At 38.4% G+C, this 13,806-nt stretch overlaps 1 protein-coding gene across 1 annotated transcript in view; it reads left to right on the top strand.

The window, feature by feature from the left end:
* The window catches only part of LOC149168155 (Peptidyl-tRNA hydrolase II (PTH2) family protein), a 205,331-nt gene that overhangs the window by 123,287 nt on the left and 68,238 nt on the right, over window positions 1–13,806 (top strand). Inside the window, exon 4 of the mRNA XM_089426892.1 lies at window positions 6,983–7,052. Within this exon, the coding sequence (XP_089283018.1) occupies window positions 6,983–7,052 (70 nt within the window). The remainder of the gene's footprint in view (window positions 1–6,982; window positions 7,053–13,806) is intronic.

Consider the following 13,806-nt stretch of genomic DNA (forward strand, 5'->3'; position numbering starts at 1 on the left):
ACACGTGGGAAGTAGAGACATAATTTTTTGCAGAAGATTCTGAAGTATTCTAGTCCCATTGGAAGGTCAAGTCAAGGAGGAAACTAAGGTGTATCTCAAGCCGAGTTGCCAAGGAAGCAGCCTCCACCTAAAGCGAAGGGAATCAAGGTTCCAAAGTTGATCAGTCACACATGCTAGGGTTTTTGAAGGAGGCCAAGAATTGTAGGAAGCCGAAATCTAAGGAGTAGTCGAGAAGGAAAGAAGAGTTAGCAGTTTGACCATCGTTGACTCAAGGAAGGAGAGGGTCAAGCTAAGAAGCCTTGTGACTTGGTCTTGGAGTGGCAAATAGGTCAAGGGTCTTGGTCTGGTATTCGTCAATTGAAGTTCTTATAAGAAGAAGAATTCATTTGGGTTTTCCTCTCAAGTGGGAGAGGTTTTGGCCCTGGCTAATAGCCTACATCATGTGTCTCTTATCTCTTTATTGTTTATGCTTTGATAGCTGCTTGATGAAGAAGAACACTATAATAATCTAACTAAAGAGAAGATCCTAATCTATTGAAGTTAAAAGCATTCACAAGCAATTATCAAGAATATAGAAATCACCTAATCTTGATGCCCTAGATTTCTCAACATACTCCCGTTTAGAGTAAGTAATCCACAACATGATGAAAATGAAAAATCTTAATGAGAAAATCTTCCTTCATTTTTGAATTATCTTTTTTTCTAAATATCTCTAAGATACTCTTTTTAATCCTTTTATTGAACCTATCTTTAATTAAGAATAAGCTATTTAACTTTTTAATAGTAGCTTCTAGAAATTTTTTACTTAATTTAAAGTTGATACTTTTAAGATATAACCCCATTTTAATAATATATATAACTTGATATATATACCTTTTTATATTATACTTGATATATATATATATATATATATAATCTATGGTAACCCTTTTAATAACTTTATCTTTTATGAAAAAACTTGAATAACTTTTAAACTCTCTTTTTAATGTCATGGTGTATAACCTTGATATGACTTATAACTTATCGTCTTTTGATAAATTACATATGAGTGCATACAACCATTCATTTAAATCTTAGTGATTCTTCCTTCTGTCGTCACAATTGTTGGAAACATAATCCTCTTGGGTTATGTAAACTTGGCTTATTCATGTGAGAGGAAGGCAAAAAGCCTCTAGTGAAGGATAACAATCATGAGAAATCTAAGAGATCTCTTGGAAGAAGAAAAACAAGGGTCAATGAAACGTATTTATGTGTATATCTTGTGAATAAGAATGTATCACGCACTTTATCATCTGCTGTGTATTTTTCGTATGTACTCTAACAGTGGTATCAGATTAGGGTGCTCATTCAACCCTATAACTCCCACTGCTCAAAAGTGCCTTTTGCTATTTTTATCTCTGCCATTCTTTGCATATGGACTGACATTCCTGCATGGTGCCAATTTTCGTGTCAGGACCACTTGTATAACACCCCTCGTATTAGTTCGTTATTCCTCTGTCTCTAATTCCCAAGCCTCCAAGAAATTTGGGGAGGCAGACTTGGTCTCAAGCTATTGTCGCCCACATATTTCTCCTCTCTGTCCCCCCATCTGCCCCCCCAAGAGAGACTCTCTGGAGTTTCTTCATGGCCATGTTGACTTTCTTTGGAGCTGCAAGGGTTGCAAAAAGGTGCAAGGGAAGGGATTGAAGGACCAAGTCGATGAGGATTATTCTGTGAGCTAATGATAGAAATTTGTAGGTCCAACAACTCAATCTTTGCTCCATTTTGCTAAACGAGGTCCTCCAATGAGGAGCATCTGAGAGCAGGAAGAGCGATCACATGGATGCATGTTTCTTGTGAGTTTGGTTTTCTTATAAGGGTTGCAGAGACAACTACAATGTATTATGCGCATAATGCCTTTGGTGAAAAGTTATTCATTTCAATGTTAGTCTTTGCATCAATTATATTGTATTAATGGTTGCCTCCGATTGATGGCTTTCGAGAAAAATAATTCTTAGTTTGCAAGTTTATGTTTCCTTCAATTTGGCAATTTGTAGATTGCATAATGGTTCAATGCATTCAAGCAGATTTTATTTTTGTAAGGTGTTCGTAGGAGTTTCTCATGCTGTAAGGGCAGCGTATAAAGTGCATGACTGGTTTGTCATTGGTTTGAAGTTTATACAAATGATTATATAGGTGCCTTGTTGAGTGTTTATGTAGTGTGATCCCATAGTTTAGGTCCTTATGGTTAATTCTCTCTTTGTATGATGAATTATGATCATAATTACCTATTATGTAAAGTTACTGATTCTCATGCACTGTAACATCAGCATTGAAGAAGATAATAATATTGCAGATTGGAGAGTGGGGCTCCAATCACAATATTTTCTCTTCTTCCTCTGACAAATATTTTTGAAGCTAGTGGTTGGAAATTTAGTACATGTTCATCTCTAGTAGCTGAGCTGTTCATAGGTAGACTTCCCTTTTTATGGACATGTTGGGTTTGTGGTGGTACTTATGTATCTGTGAAGTTTCTTGCCACATTGTAGTAGGTGATTGACATAGCTTGCATATATGTTGCATGAGTTTCTGGAATGGGGGAACGTTGGGAACTTGGGTACGGGTGTTGGGAACAGTTAGAAGTTTCCCCAAAATTTACAGGAAACCACTGATCAGGAGCAACAATATTATATAATAAAAAATAAAAAAAATATAAAAAAAACTTTGTTACACCAAAATCGCTCCCAAGAGGTGGGAAACCTGTTCCAATGGTTCTCGCGCTCCCGGGAGCTTTGGAACTATATGGGAACGTTACCTTTTCAGCGGGAGATGCAACGGGACCTGGGGAGAGTTCCAAAATCGTTGAAGGCTGTTTTTTGGAGTTCCGGCGTTCTCACAGTTGAATTGGCGCCAAAAAAACTCCAATTCCTGCCAAACGTTCATATAGTTTTGCATGTTGATTTGTGAATGCAACTTTTGGGTGCCCATGAAACTTCAAAATTAGCTATAGTATGGTAGGGAATTTTGTGTTTGTTTCACATTTAGGGTCCCTGTTCCCTTAAATGGGGTTATCTGAACATGGTTTTGCTCCCACAAAGATTGAATTATTCATCTGTATGAGCTGGAGTCATTTAGTCCTCCTTTACTTCAAATAGAATCACAATGATTTCAAATACATTGGGCAACCGAGGATTTGTTTTTACCATAGTTATGCAGTGTGTGAAACGAGCACAAACCCATCTAAACTGGGGTTTGATATCCATTTCGAGGTTTTGATAAACTTGACTTATTCATCTGCGACCTTCTTAACTTGCAAAGAGGTACATATCATACCGAGGTTTATATAGGACTAGTATCCAAATTCAACCCACCCAATACACTACCTAGATTCAATGCATTGTTACATACACAACCACACACACACAAAGAGTTGATAGATCACCCCCCTCTCCCCCCTATCGTAGAAGACACCTCACTTCCCTTGGTGCGATTATCATCTCGGTCTGCTATTATAATTGCAATGGATTATAAATGCTATTATAATATTTTATATTAGATATCATTTTTTGGGATTCAATTGCCTTAAGTAAGTCATTCATCTATGAGCATTTCCATGAGAGGCAGTCATAATTGACTAATTTCTCATCATTGTTGAATAGTCCACTTAGCACTCATTGCATCGGGTGATGCTCACAGGGGTGAAGAAGTGGGATTGAAACTAGTGAAATGAATCACATAGCCGTCTATGTGATTCATTTCACTAGTTTCAATCCCACTTCTTCACCCATGTGAGCATCACCCGATGCAATGAGTGCTAAGTGGACTATTCAACAATCATGAGAAATTAGTCAATTATCATTGCCTCTCATGGAAATGCTCATAGATGAATGACTTACTTAATGTAGTTGAATACCAAAAAATGATATCTAATATAATGCATTGCGGAAACCCCCAATACTTAAATTCAAAAGAGTGAAGGGAATGCTACTTGAATGGTTCATGAGGCACAATATTTGCTAAGGTTTTGCAAATGGGGTAGAAAGCTAAGTGGGCTTGATTGTGGGGAAAACTCCACAGTTAAGCGCGCTTGAGCCAGAGGCGATCTGGGATGGGTGACCTCCCGGGAAGAACTGATTATCGGGTGTAAGCCCTGGAAGTGATGATTGACGGCTATGTGATTCATTTCACTAGTTTCAATCCCACTTCTTCACCCCTGTGAGCATCACCGACACAACGAGTGCTAAGTGGACTATTCAACAATCATAAGAAATTAGTCAATTATGACTGCCTCTCATGGAAATTCTCATAGATGAATGACTTACTTAACATAGTTGAATCCCAAAAAATGATTATCTAATATAATGCACTACGAAAATCCCTCAATACTTAAATTCAAAAGAGTGAAGAGAACTCTACTTGAATGGTTCATGAGGCACAATACTTGCTAAGGTTTTGCAAATGGGGTAGCAAGCTAAGTGGGCTTGATTGTGGGGAAAATTCCATAGTTAAGTGCGTTTGAGCCAGAGGCAATTGGGATGGGTGACCTCCTGGGAAGTCTTGGTTACTGGGTGCAAGCCCCGGAAGTGATGATTGACGGCTATGTGATTCATTTCCCTAGTTTCAATCCCACTTATTCACCCCTGTGAGCATCACCTGATGCAATGAGTGCTAAATGGACTATTCAACAATCATGAGAAATTAGTCAATTATGACTGCCTCTCATGGAAATACTCATAGATGAATGACTTACTTCACGCAGTTGAATCCCAAAAAACGATATCTAATATAATGCACTGCGAAAACCCCTCAATACTTAAATTCAAAAGAGTGAAGGGAACTCTACTTGAATGGTTCATGAGGCACAATACTTGCTAAGGTTTTGCAAATGGGGTAGCAAGCTAAGTGGGCTTGATTGTGGGGAAGAATCCGCAGTTAAGCGCGCTTGAGCCAGAGGCGATTTGGGATGGGTGACCTCTCGAGAAGTGCTGGTTACTAGGTGCAAGCCCCAGAGGTGATGATTGACGGCTATGTCATTCATTTCACTAGTTTCAATCCCACTTCTTCACCCCTATGAGCATCACCTGATGCAATGAGTGCTAAGTGGACTATACAACAATCATGAGAAATTAGTCAATTATCACTACCTCTCATGGAAATGCGCATAGATGAATGACTTACTTAACGCAATTGAACCCCAAAAATGATATCTAATATAATGCATTGCGGAAACCCCTCAATACTTAAATATTTTATATTTTTTATCGTATAATATAATCGCTCCCAATTAGCCATTTCCTGTAAATTCATTGGGGAAACCTCTAGCGGTTCCAGACACCGGTACCCAAGTTCCCACGTTTCAGAAACTCATGCAACATAGAAAAAAATGAATTATATAATTTAAAATCTTATATTTTTTTAACAGTTAAAATAACTTTTAATATAATAATAATAATTCTTATATTGTTTATTATTTATTACTTGAATTTTATGTAAAACTAGATTAATAAGGTCACTGTTGCTTCATTGTCAATTTTAATAGCACAATTATATATTGTTTGGGTGAAGACAAATAGGATTCATTCACATCCAATGCCTCAAGATAACATGAAAGCTTGTCTGGTCCAAGATCCTCTTTTCTCAGTAATGAGATCGCCTCTTGGGGCAATTATCGCGACACATCTTAAATCAACAACACACTTTGTATTTTATTCAGATTTTCAGATCTTCAAATACCCAATCTCTACACATCTGTCTGGATTGAGGGGAGGCTAGGGTTGAGCTTACATAAATCAACACTGCACACTACATTATTTATTCAGATTTTCAAATACCCAATATTATTAATACATATTCACTTAATATATATATAACGTAATGAAATCCAATTTAAAATTATGAATAACATGTAACATTATATAACTAATATTCATAAACCGAAGAAAAAAAGCTTAATAACAAAATAATGAAACGAAATTCCAACAACTTATACCACTCAAATATAACATTTTGAAACTAATCATCACAAACCAAAAACATGAGATCAACAACCGAATGATTTACCTGAAGAGAATATTCACAATTGTAGAGGAGAAGTGAAATGTCATCAAAATCTCTACGCATCTGATCGCCTAGACCAAGCGGCGGCTAGGGTTTACCTTTGCAGAAGCTAATGTTGTATTATTTGTACTGAATTGGATGAAGGTACGAGAGACCGGACGAGCCCTTTGAGCTTGTGGCTGTGGACTTCTTCATGAGTACAAAATGGCAAGGCTTTACCTACATGAAAAGAATACGAGTTGAATACACTTAATATAAATCTCACCACTCTAATTTTATAGATGGAACACGTGGCTGTTGAGAACAATTGAATTGTTGCAATGATAATAAATTGGCGGAATGGGATGGGAGAAAGCAAGTGTCTGCAACCTACTGGACTGATTCACGGGTGGGTCTCAACCGATAAGTGGGAACGCTCAAAACACCGCTCCCACGTTACCTGATTAGAGCCTTTGGCGTGCTAGAAATGTTACCTTGATCTATTTTCTGTTCCGCAAGAAAATGGAACGTTTTGCTTCCGTTCCAAAGCTCCCGGGAAAGCAGGAACTGCTGGAACGGGCTCCCTAGATGTCGGGAGTGGTTCCCGTGTAACTAAGCTTGCATATCAATTGTTTTTGTGAACTAATGGTTGTATACTTCCCACATGGTGAGGTGTTTGCAAGATCTTTTTGTGGAAATAGAGGTTTGATCTCGAAATAACAAAAGCTTACACCAACACTTACCATTTGAGTCAGTCATTTGCCATGCAGTTCAACACTTAGGTTATTTTCTATGGTATGAATTTCACTTTATCAATAATATAGTGCTTTTGTAAATCATCTTTCTACCGAATGGATTTTGCTTTATCAATTATACTGCTGTTATAAATATAATGCTATGGTACTATATATAATTAATAATTATAGCAATTCAGGCACATTGTATGAATTTGTGGTTTCATGTATAGGTGGGAGATGTGTGGTCAAGTGAAGGTGGTCACACGAGTTGAAAGTGAGGAGGAATTGCTACTTTTGCAGGTAATATGGTTCACAGTTGACAATCTCAATTTGTAGTTGCTTCTTTCTTGGAAGTTGCTTCTGAAACTTCATACAGTTTGTGTTTCTACTATTTTTATGTCAATCTTTGACTTTTTGTTTAAGGAAAATTTATTCCTATGATTTCAAGTTAAAGTTTTCCTTTCTTAATCTGAGAATTTGATATCCAAGGTATAAGAATAGTTTGAATTCTTTTCTAAAAGCTGAACCATGGTCAATGTTTGAGAATTGTGATGGTTGAAAGTTCTGCCTCAAGATGTTTCAGAACTATGGGTGGAGTGAAAATTTTTACTGGACTCTGTAGTGGGCCCATTAAATGCCAAGAAGTGTTGGAATGTTTCTGTGATGTATTGATAGATATTTTTCTGTTTTTAGCTACCCTTGAAATTCATGTTGGAACGTTGAAAAATTCTCTTGCATTATCTTCTGTTGATCCACCAATGTCTGAACACCTCCCATCGATGTATTTTATGTGGCCGTATGCAATATAAAGTTAGTTGGACATCAACCTAATCCCTGAATAATATTATATTGATTCTAATATGTAGGTAAAATTATCTCTGGGATTTTTGCATATGTCCTATACAACCTATACCAAATGCAGTAATGCATTGTGTGTAAGTGCAAATAAAAAGGAACTGAATAATTTTCCTTTTAAAGCATGTAATATTTTTTTTTTTTTTGAAAAATGCATCTTATATTTATAATCAGGTATGCAAAACTCTGAAGAGTTAATACAATGAACTTCCTACCCTTTTCGTGAGATCTACTAGAGCAGAAATAAAAGAAGAATACTCTGTGTGACCCACAGATTAGGCATCTTTGATTAACAAGGCTCTGTTTGCCGAGAACCGATGGTGAATCTCGTCTTTCGACAAAGAACTGAAAGCAGACAAAGACCTAATCTCCTGATCAAAAACAAACTTACATCTTAGTTTCCATATTACAAATAACACTGCGATCTGAAGCAATTCCAAAGTTCTGAGTAAGTATTGTCAACAAGAGAATGGCCATCTACAAGCCAAGCAGCGCAGCATGGAATGATTATCCTCAAACCAACTCCAACAATTGTCAGTGAACTCGTATTTCCAGAAGATATGCTTGATGGCCTTCAGGCATTGACATACTGGAGTAAGTGGACAGAAGCTATCTGATAGACTTCTCTTGACCGGATGCTGAACTCACTGTTCTTATGGGTTCTTAGGTGCCGTGATTACAAGGTTACAGGCTGAGCTGGAAGGGCATCTTCTGCTGGTGTGATTTATGGGACCCTGGTGCTCACTTGTAGGAGTGGAGACCTCTTGCTCAGGAGTATGGACTTCTTTCCATTAATTGTCTCTTGATGATGGACCGAGGAGTCCTCATTTCAGAATCCAACTTGTTTAAGATGAACATGTAATATATTCTTTATTAATGAATAAAATGTAATACAATGCTAACATTATCCATTAACAATTGAACTGAAAATATGTGACCTAAACCATCAGCTCATGTTTTTCTAATTAGAGAAACCATTTTACTAGAACATGTGCCGGTAGCTTAAAGACATAAGATTCTGCCCATTGTTTTGCAATGAGAGATTCTTTGCTTCTCTCCATCTTTTTCCATTAAGTACATTTTTGGAGGGAAATTTGAGTACATACTAGTGTTATGAGCATCATGATAAAATCACGAAAGAATCATACGGTTGCGATTTTTACCATGCACTGATTTTATTGCGTATAGAAATGGGTGCTTTTTTCCCTACCAATAAAATCACTATAAAATTGTGACATAACCCAAAAAATCACCAAGCCGCAGATAGTGGCAGTTTAAGTTGTCATTTTTGAGTTTTTTCACCCATTTTACAAACAGAAAGAGGAGTTTGGAGAGCAAAGGAAGAAATTTGCTTGAGCAAAGGAAGAGGACACCATTTTCCTTTGCCATCGTTGTGTTTTTTAATAGTGGGTATTGATTTCCTTCAACTGTGGATGCATTTGCATGTATGGGCATCAAGTTCCATCGCTTTTTTATTATTATTATTATTTGTTTTTAGATTTTTATGGGGTTTCCATTATCCATTCGTTTTCCTTCATCCTGCTAGGGAGAGTGTGTGTTTTGTTTGCCATCATCAATTTATTGTAGAGTGGAGATGGTTTCCCAAATTCCCACAGCTGGTGGTGTATTTGCAAGTATGTCCACCTCTTTTTATTTTTGTTTAGATTATTTTTAATTTTTATAATTGTTATAGGTTTTACAAATTTTTGATAGGTTTTGAATGTCTATCAATTTTCCCTCTTTTTTCCTTAAATTTTGTTTGACTGCAAGAGATCTATTGTTTATGTAAACTTTAGGTTTGTATATATTATGCATTTTTTGTTTTTTGTTTTTTGATTCTAAAAATGTCGATTTTAATTTGTTTCAAAATTTTTCATCCCCTAGGATTAATCATTATATTGAAAACTATAAATGTCGAGAAATTTAGAACCCATGTGGGGATATGGTGAACCCGAGGAGTTGTTCAATAAGCAAATTTTGAATTGCAAGTCGTGTGCGAAGCATATGATGGGGGAATTTCCAGATTGAAATTCCATGTTGCACAATTTTTGGAACATGATGTAGATTTTTGCTCAGAAGAGTTAATTTAGATAACAATGGTATGTTCTATGCTTAAGAGCAATTTACTTCAATTTTCCTTATTAGCCCAATATCAATTTCCAGATTAGCAATCACATTAACATGACAGTAAAGGCAGATAAAACATATATAAAAGCCAGAAGACAAGCCAAGACAAGAGGACACAATATTTGGTGGATGCCAGGGAAAAACTCCAATGTGGGGAAACCCTTTGATCAAGTCTTATTATTCTTCCAAAGCTCAGCAGAGAGAGAGTACAATATACAAAATTCACTTGCCCAATTACAGTCAAATCTCTTTAGTCACACTGCAGTCAATAGGATGCCCTAACCAAAAAGTCAACACTAGTTAACTTAGCAGAAATCTTCCTCCAAATCAGCTCGGTCAAACCCAGTCAACTCGGCCTCCAAGGATAGTCCGAATCAGCCCAAAACAGTCCTGAAAATCAGTCAAACTTGGTCAACACAGAGTCAAAGTTGCGGTCAACGCTGGTCAAATAGCTCAGAATGTCTCGGTGTGCCTAGAAATGCGGCCTGCACAAATAAAATTTCTCCAAGGAAAATTGCAGTCAAACAAGGTCAACTGCTGCCCAGTCACCGCTGGTCAACCCTTCTACAATCCGGTCAACGCACATAACAGAAAATTATAGACTTGTCCTTCGCACGTGTGGAGGAGAGAGGCTGCCCAAAAATTCGTATGCCCAATCAGATGAGGAGAGAGAGAGATATGTGAGTGATGAATGATGTCCAAATGAGGTAGATGCACCTTCTATTTATATGCAATGTTTAGGATGAAAAGACATATCTTTTCGGCTTCTGAGCCTACATTAGTTTGCTGGCCGACCTTGACAATTTGTCCATAAACGAAATAAATTCATAATCGCATTTGTACATATCAGAATGAGATGATCTTTAGATCAATCCTACACCTCTCGGAAAGAGGAATCCAATAAAAATATCAGCTTCATCATATGAGCTGTCCAAGGTGGAGTTTGGCCCTAGTTGCCAAATTTAACACTCCCTCTCAACTAGGAAGAACTCCACCTGCCAAATCATCTGTCAATCTGTACCATCTCTGACATCCCTGTTATACTCTGCTCTGCTCTGCTGAACCATGAAGAAATAATGAAGAAATGATTGAGAGTGTGTCATACCACTCTCCACTGATCTGAAGTCAGTCTCCAATGACTGAGAGGTTATCATACCACCCTCCACTGACCCGAAGTCAGTCTCCATTGATCCCAGATCAATTTCAAACATCTTAGCATAGGGAGTACGGTAGTACACGATGCATCCATCGGTAGTACTATGGTCCCTATCCTCATTTCCCTACTCATTGGCCAGATGAAAGGTACTTCCCATGAGTCCCGGACTGCATGGGTAGGATGTATCGGCAAGAGAAGGTGAACCACTCATCCTGGTCATATGCCATAGGAGAAGGTGAACCACTCATCCTATGCGTATCTCAACCATCACGGGGTATCACAAGGGAAGGTGAACCATTCACCCTGTACATCGCGCACCACGAGGGGAAGGTGAACCACTCACCCTATGGTCTCTCATCGCTCCAAGAAGTACCCCAAGCTCCTTGGAGCTCCCAATGCTCAATATCGAAATCAAACGGGACCCTCATAAGAGGGTCTCTCCACGACTCCAAGTCGTTCACGAAAGGTTAAGAATTTGACCTTCCTTAGGGGCTTCGTAAGAATATCTGCGACCTGATCATCAATCCCAATGTGATGGAGCCTTATTGTTCCCCGTTGTACCATATCTCGGATAAAGTGGTACCTGATATCAATATGCTTGGAGTGGGCATGAAACGCGAGATTCTCAGAAAGACGAATCCCACTTTGGTTGTCGCAGAAGATCACGGTGGTATCTAGCACATGCCCAAGTCGCTCACTAAAGAGCTTCCTCAATCAAACATCTTCACAGGAGGCCATACTAGCAGCAATATATTCAGCCTCAACGATGCTCAAAGCAACCAACTTTTGCTTCCTGCTCATCTAGGGTATCGAAGCAGAACATCCACCACACTGCCAGCCCATTTAGCATCAGAATAATCATGGAGCCTCACATTCCCGACAGTGTATCTCAGTCCATAGGTGATTGTGCCCCGGAGATATCTCAAGAGATTCTTGGCAACAATCCACTGTATGTGATGAGGCTTGACCATAAACTAACTCAATGTTTTCATTACAAAACATATGTTCGGACGAGAGTTCACTAAGAACATCAGGGTCCCAACGAGTTGACAATACTTAAAAGGTCTTCCCAAATCGGGCCCAACAATACTTTCGCATAACTTCTTGAAGTTAAGTTCCATTGGAGTATTCATGGACTTGCAGTCCACCATCCCAAATCTTTCAAGTAGCTTCACAATGTATTTTCTTTGAGAAAGGAAAATCTCACCTGCCTTTTGCTAGATGTCCAACCCTAGGAAATAATGCATCAGTCCTAGGTCCTTCATTTCAAACTCGGAAGCCAACTCCCTCTTACATTAATGAATAAGAGGGTCTGCACCTATTAGAAATAGATCGTCCACATAAAGTACCAAGCTGAGAGGTCTATCATTCTCAACCTTAAAGTAAAGGTTCAGATCAACTTCACTTCTTGTAAAACCCAACTTCATCAGATAGTTGTCGATCCTCTGATACCAAGCTCGGGGAGCTTGCTTCAACCCATAGAGGGCTTTCTTCAATCTGCATACATGTGTCTGACGATCTTGAACTTCGAACCCCTCGGGTTGTTCTACATAGACTTCCTCCTTAATTGAACCATGCAAGAAGGTGGTTTTGACATCCATTTGGTGTTGGTTCCATCCTTGCGAGGCAACAAGGCTATAATGGAACGGATGGTGGTATATCAGGCAACTGGTGCAAATATCTCATCGTAGTCTACACCTTCCTTTTGAGAGAAGCCTCGAGCAACAAAGCTGGCCTTGAACTTTTCAACACTTCCATCAACTCCATGCTTGACCTTGTAGAGCCATTTCGAGGTGACAATAGATTTGTCCTTGGGTCTAGGGACTACATCCCAGACATCATTCTTCATAATCGACTCATACTCTTCGTTCATAGCATCCTTCCAAACTTGGTGCTTCACAACTTCTTCGAATGTGCAAGGCTTAGTTTGAACAATGGTGCTCATGGTAGTTAAGTACCCTTGGTACCTATTCGGCTTCTTACTTTCACAAAATGTCCCCCTTGGTGCAATAAGTCTCTTGGCATCTACGAGAGTTTCCCTAAGCTGTGAGGGTCTCCTTTTTGAGGAGCAAGGCTCATGAGGGGGTGGATCAATGGGATCCATTGGTCCTTTAAAATAGGGCATTGGTTCATCGTGTGGTTCTCCCTGCTTTCCTGTATTTGCTTCTTTGTCCTTCCTTGGAATAGGAAGGTTACTAATCTTCCCAAGGGCAACATCTTCATAAAAGGTGACATCATGACTTATCTCCACTTCTCTTTGACCAGGCACATAGACTCCATATGCCTTAGAAGTTTCACTGTAGCTCACAAATGTTCCTTTCTTCCCAGATGCATCCAATTTGCTTCTCTTTTCTTTCGGAACATGTAAATATACGGGGCTACCAAAATTTCTAAAGTGAGAAACATCAGGTTTCTTTCTGATGAAAACTTCTTCGGGAGTTTTGGAGTCCAACTCTTGATCAATGTTTTTAAAACCGGAACCGGTGACCGGACTGGTCCACCTAATGAACCAGTTTACCGACCGGAACCGGTCTAACAGGCACTGGTTTGGTCTAAACGAACCGGTTTTAAAAAAATACATTAAATAATTAATTTTTAATGAAACAAAACTATTTTTAAGATGTAAAACCATGATTCCAAACCAATAGAGACAAAATATGCAAATTTTGCTCATTTATATACCATGTAAAGATGAATACATCAAAATGGCACCGAGTGCAATACATATCATCAATAAAATAGCAAAATACATAACAAATGAGGCTCTAAATGGCCTATAAAGTCCAAAAACATTGCTGCAAGCTATGAGGCCATTGGCCTACTACAAGTCTACAGTATACACATGATCAATCATCAAGTTCATTACCACTACTAGTAGTAGACACAAGATCATCATCAGGAGCTACATAGACATCA

The sequence above is a fragment of the Pinus tabuliformis genome, chromosome 4_2 (assembly GCF_031772625.1).
Source record: "Pinus tabuliformis cultivar Carrire ecotype Pingquan chromosome 4_2, CPIR1, whole genome shotgun sequence".
Lineage (NCBI taxonomy): Eukaryota > Viridiplantae > Streptophyta > Pinopsida > Pinales > Pinaceae > Pinus > Pinus tabuliformis.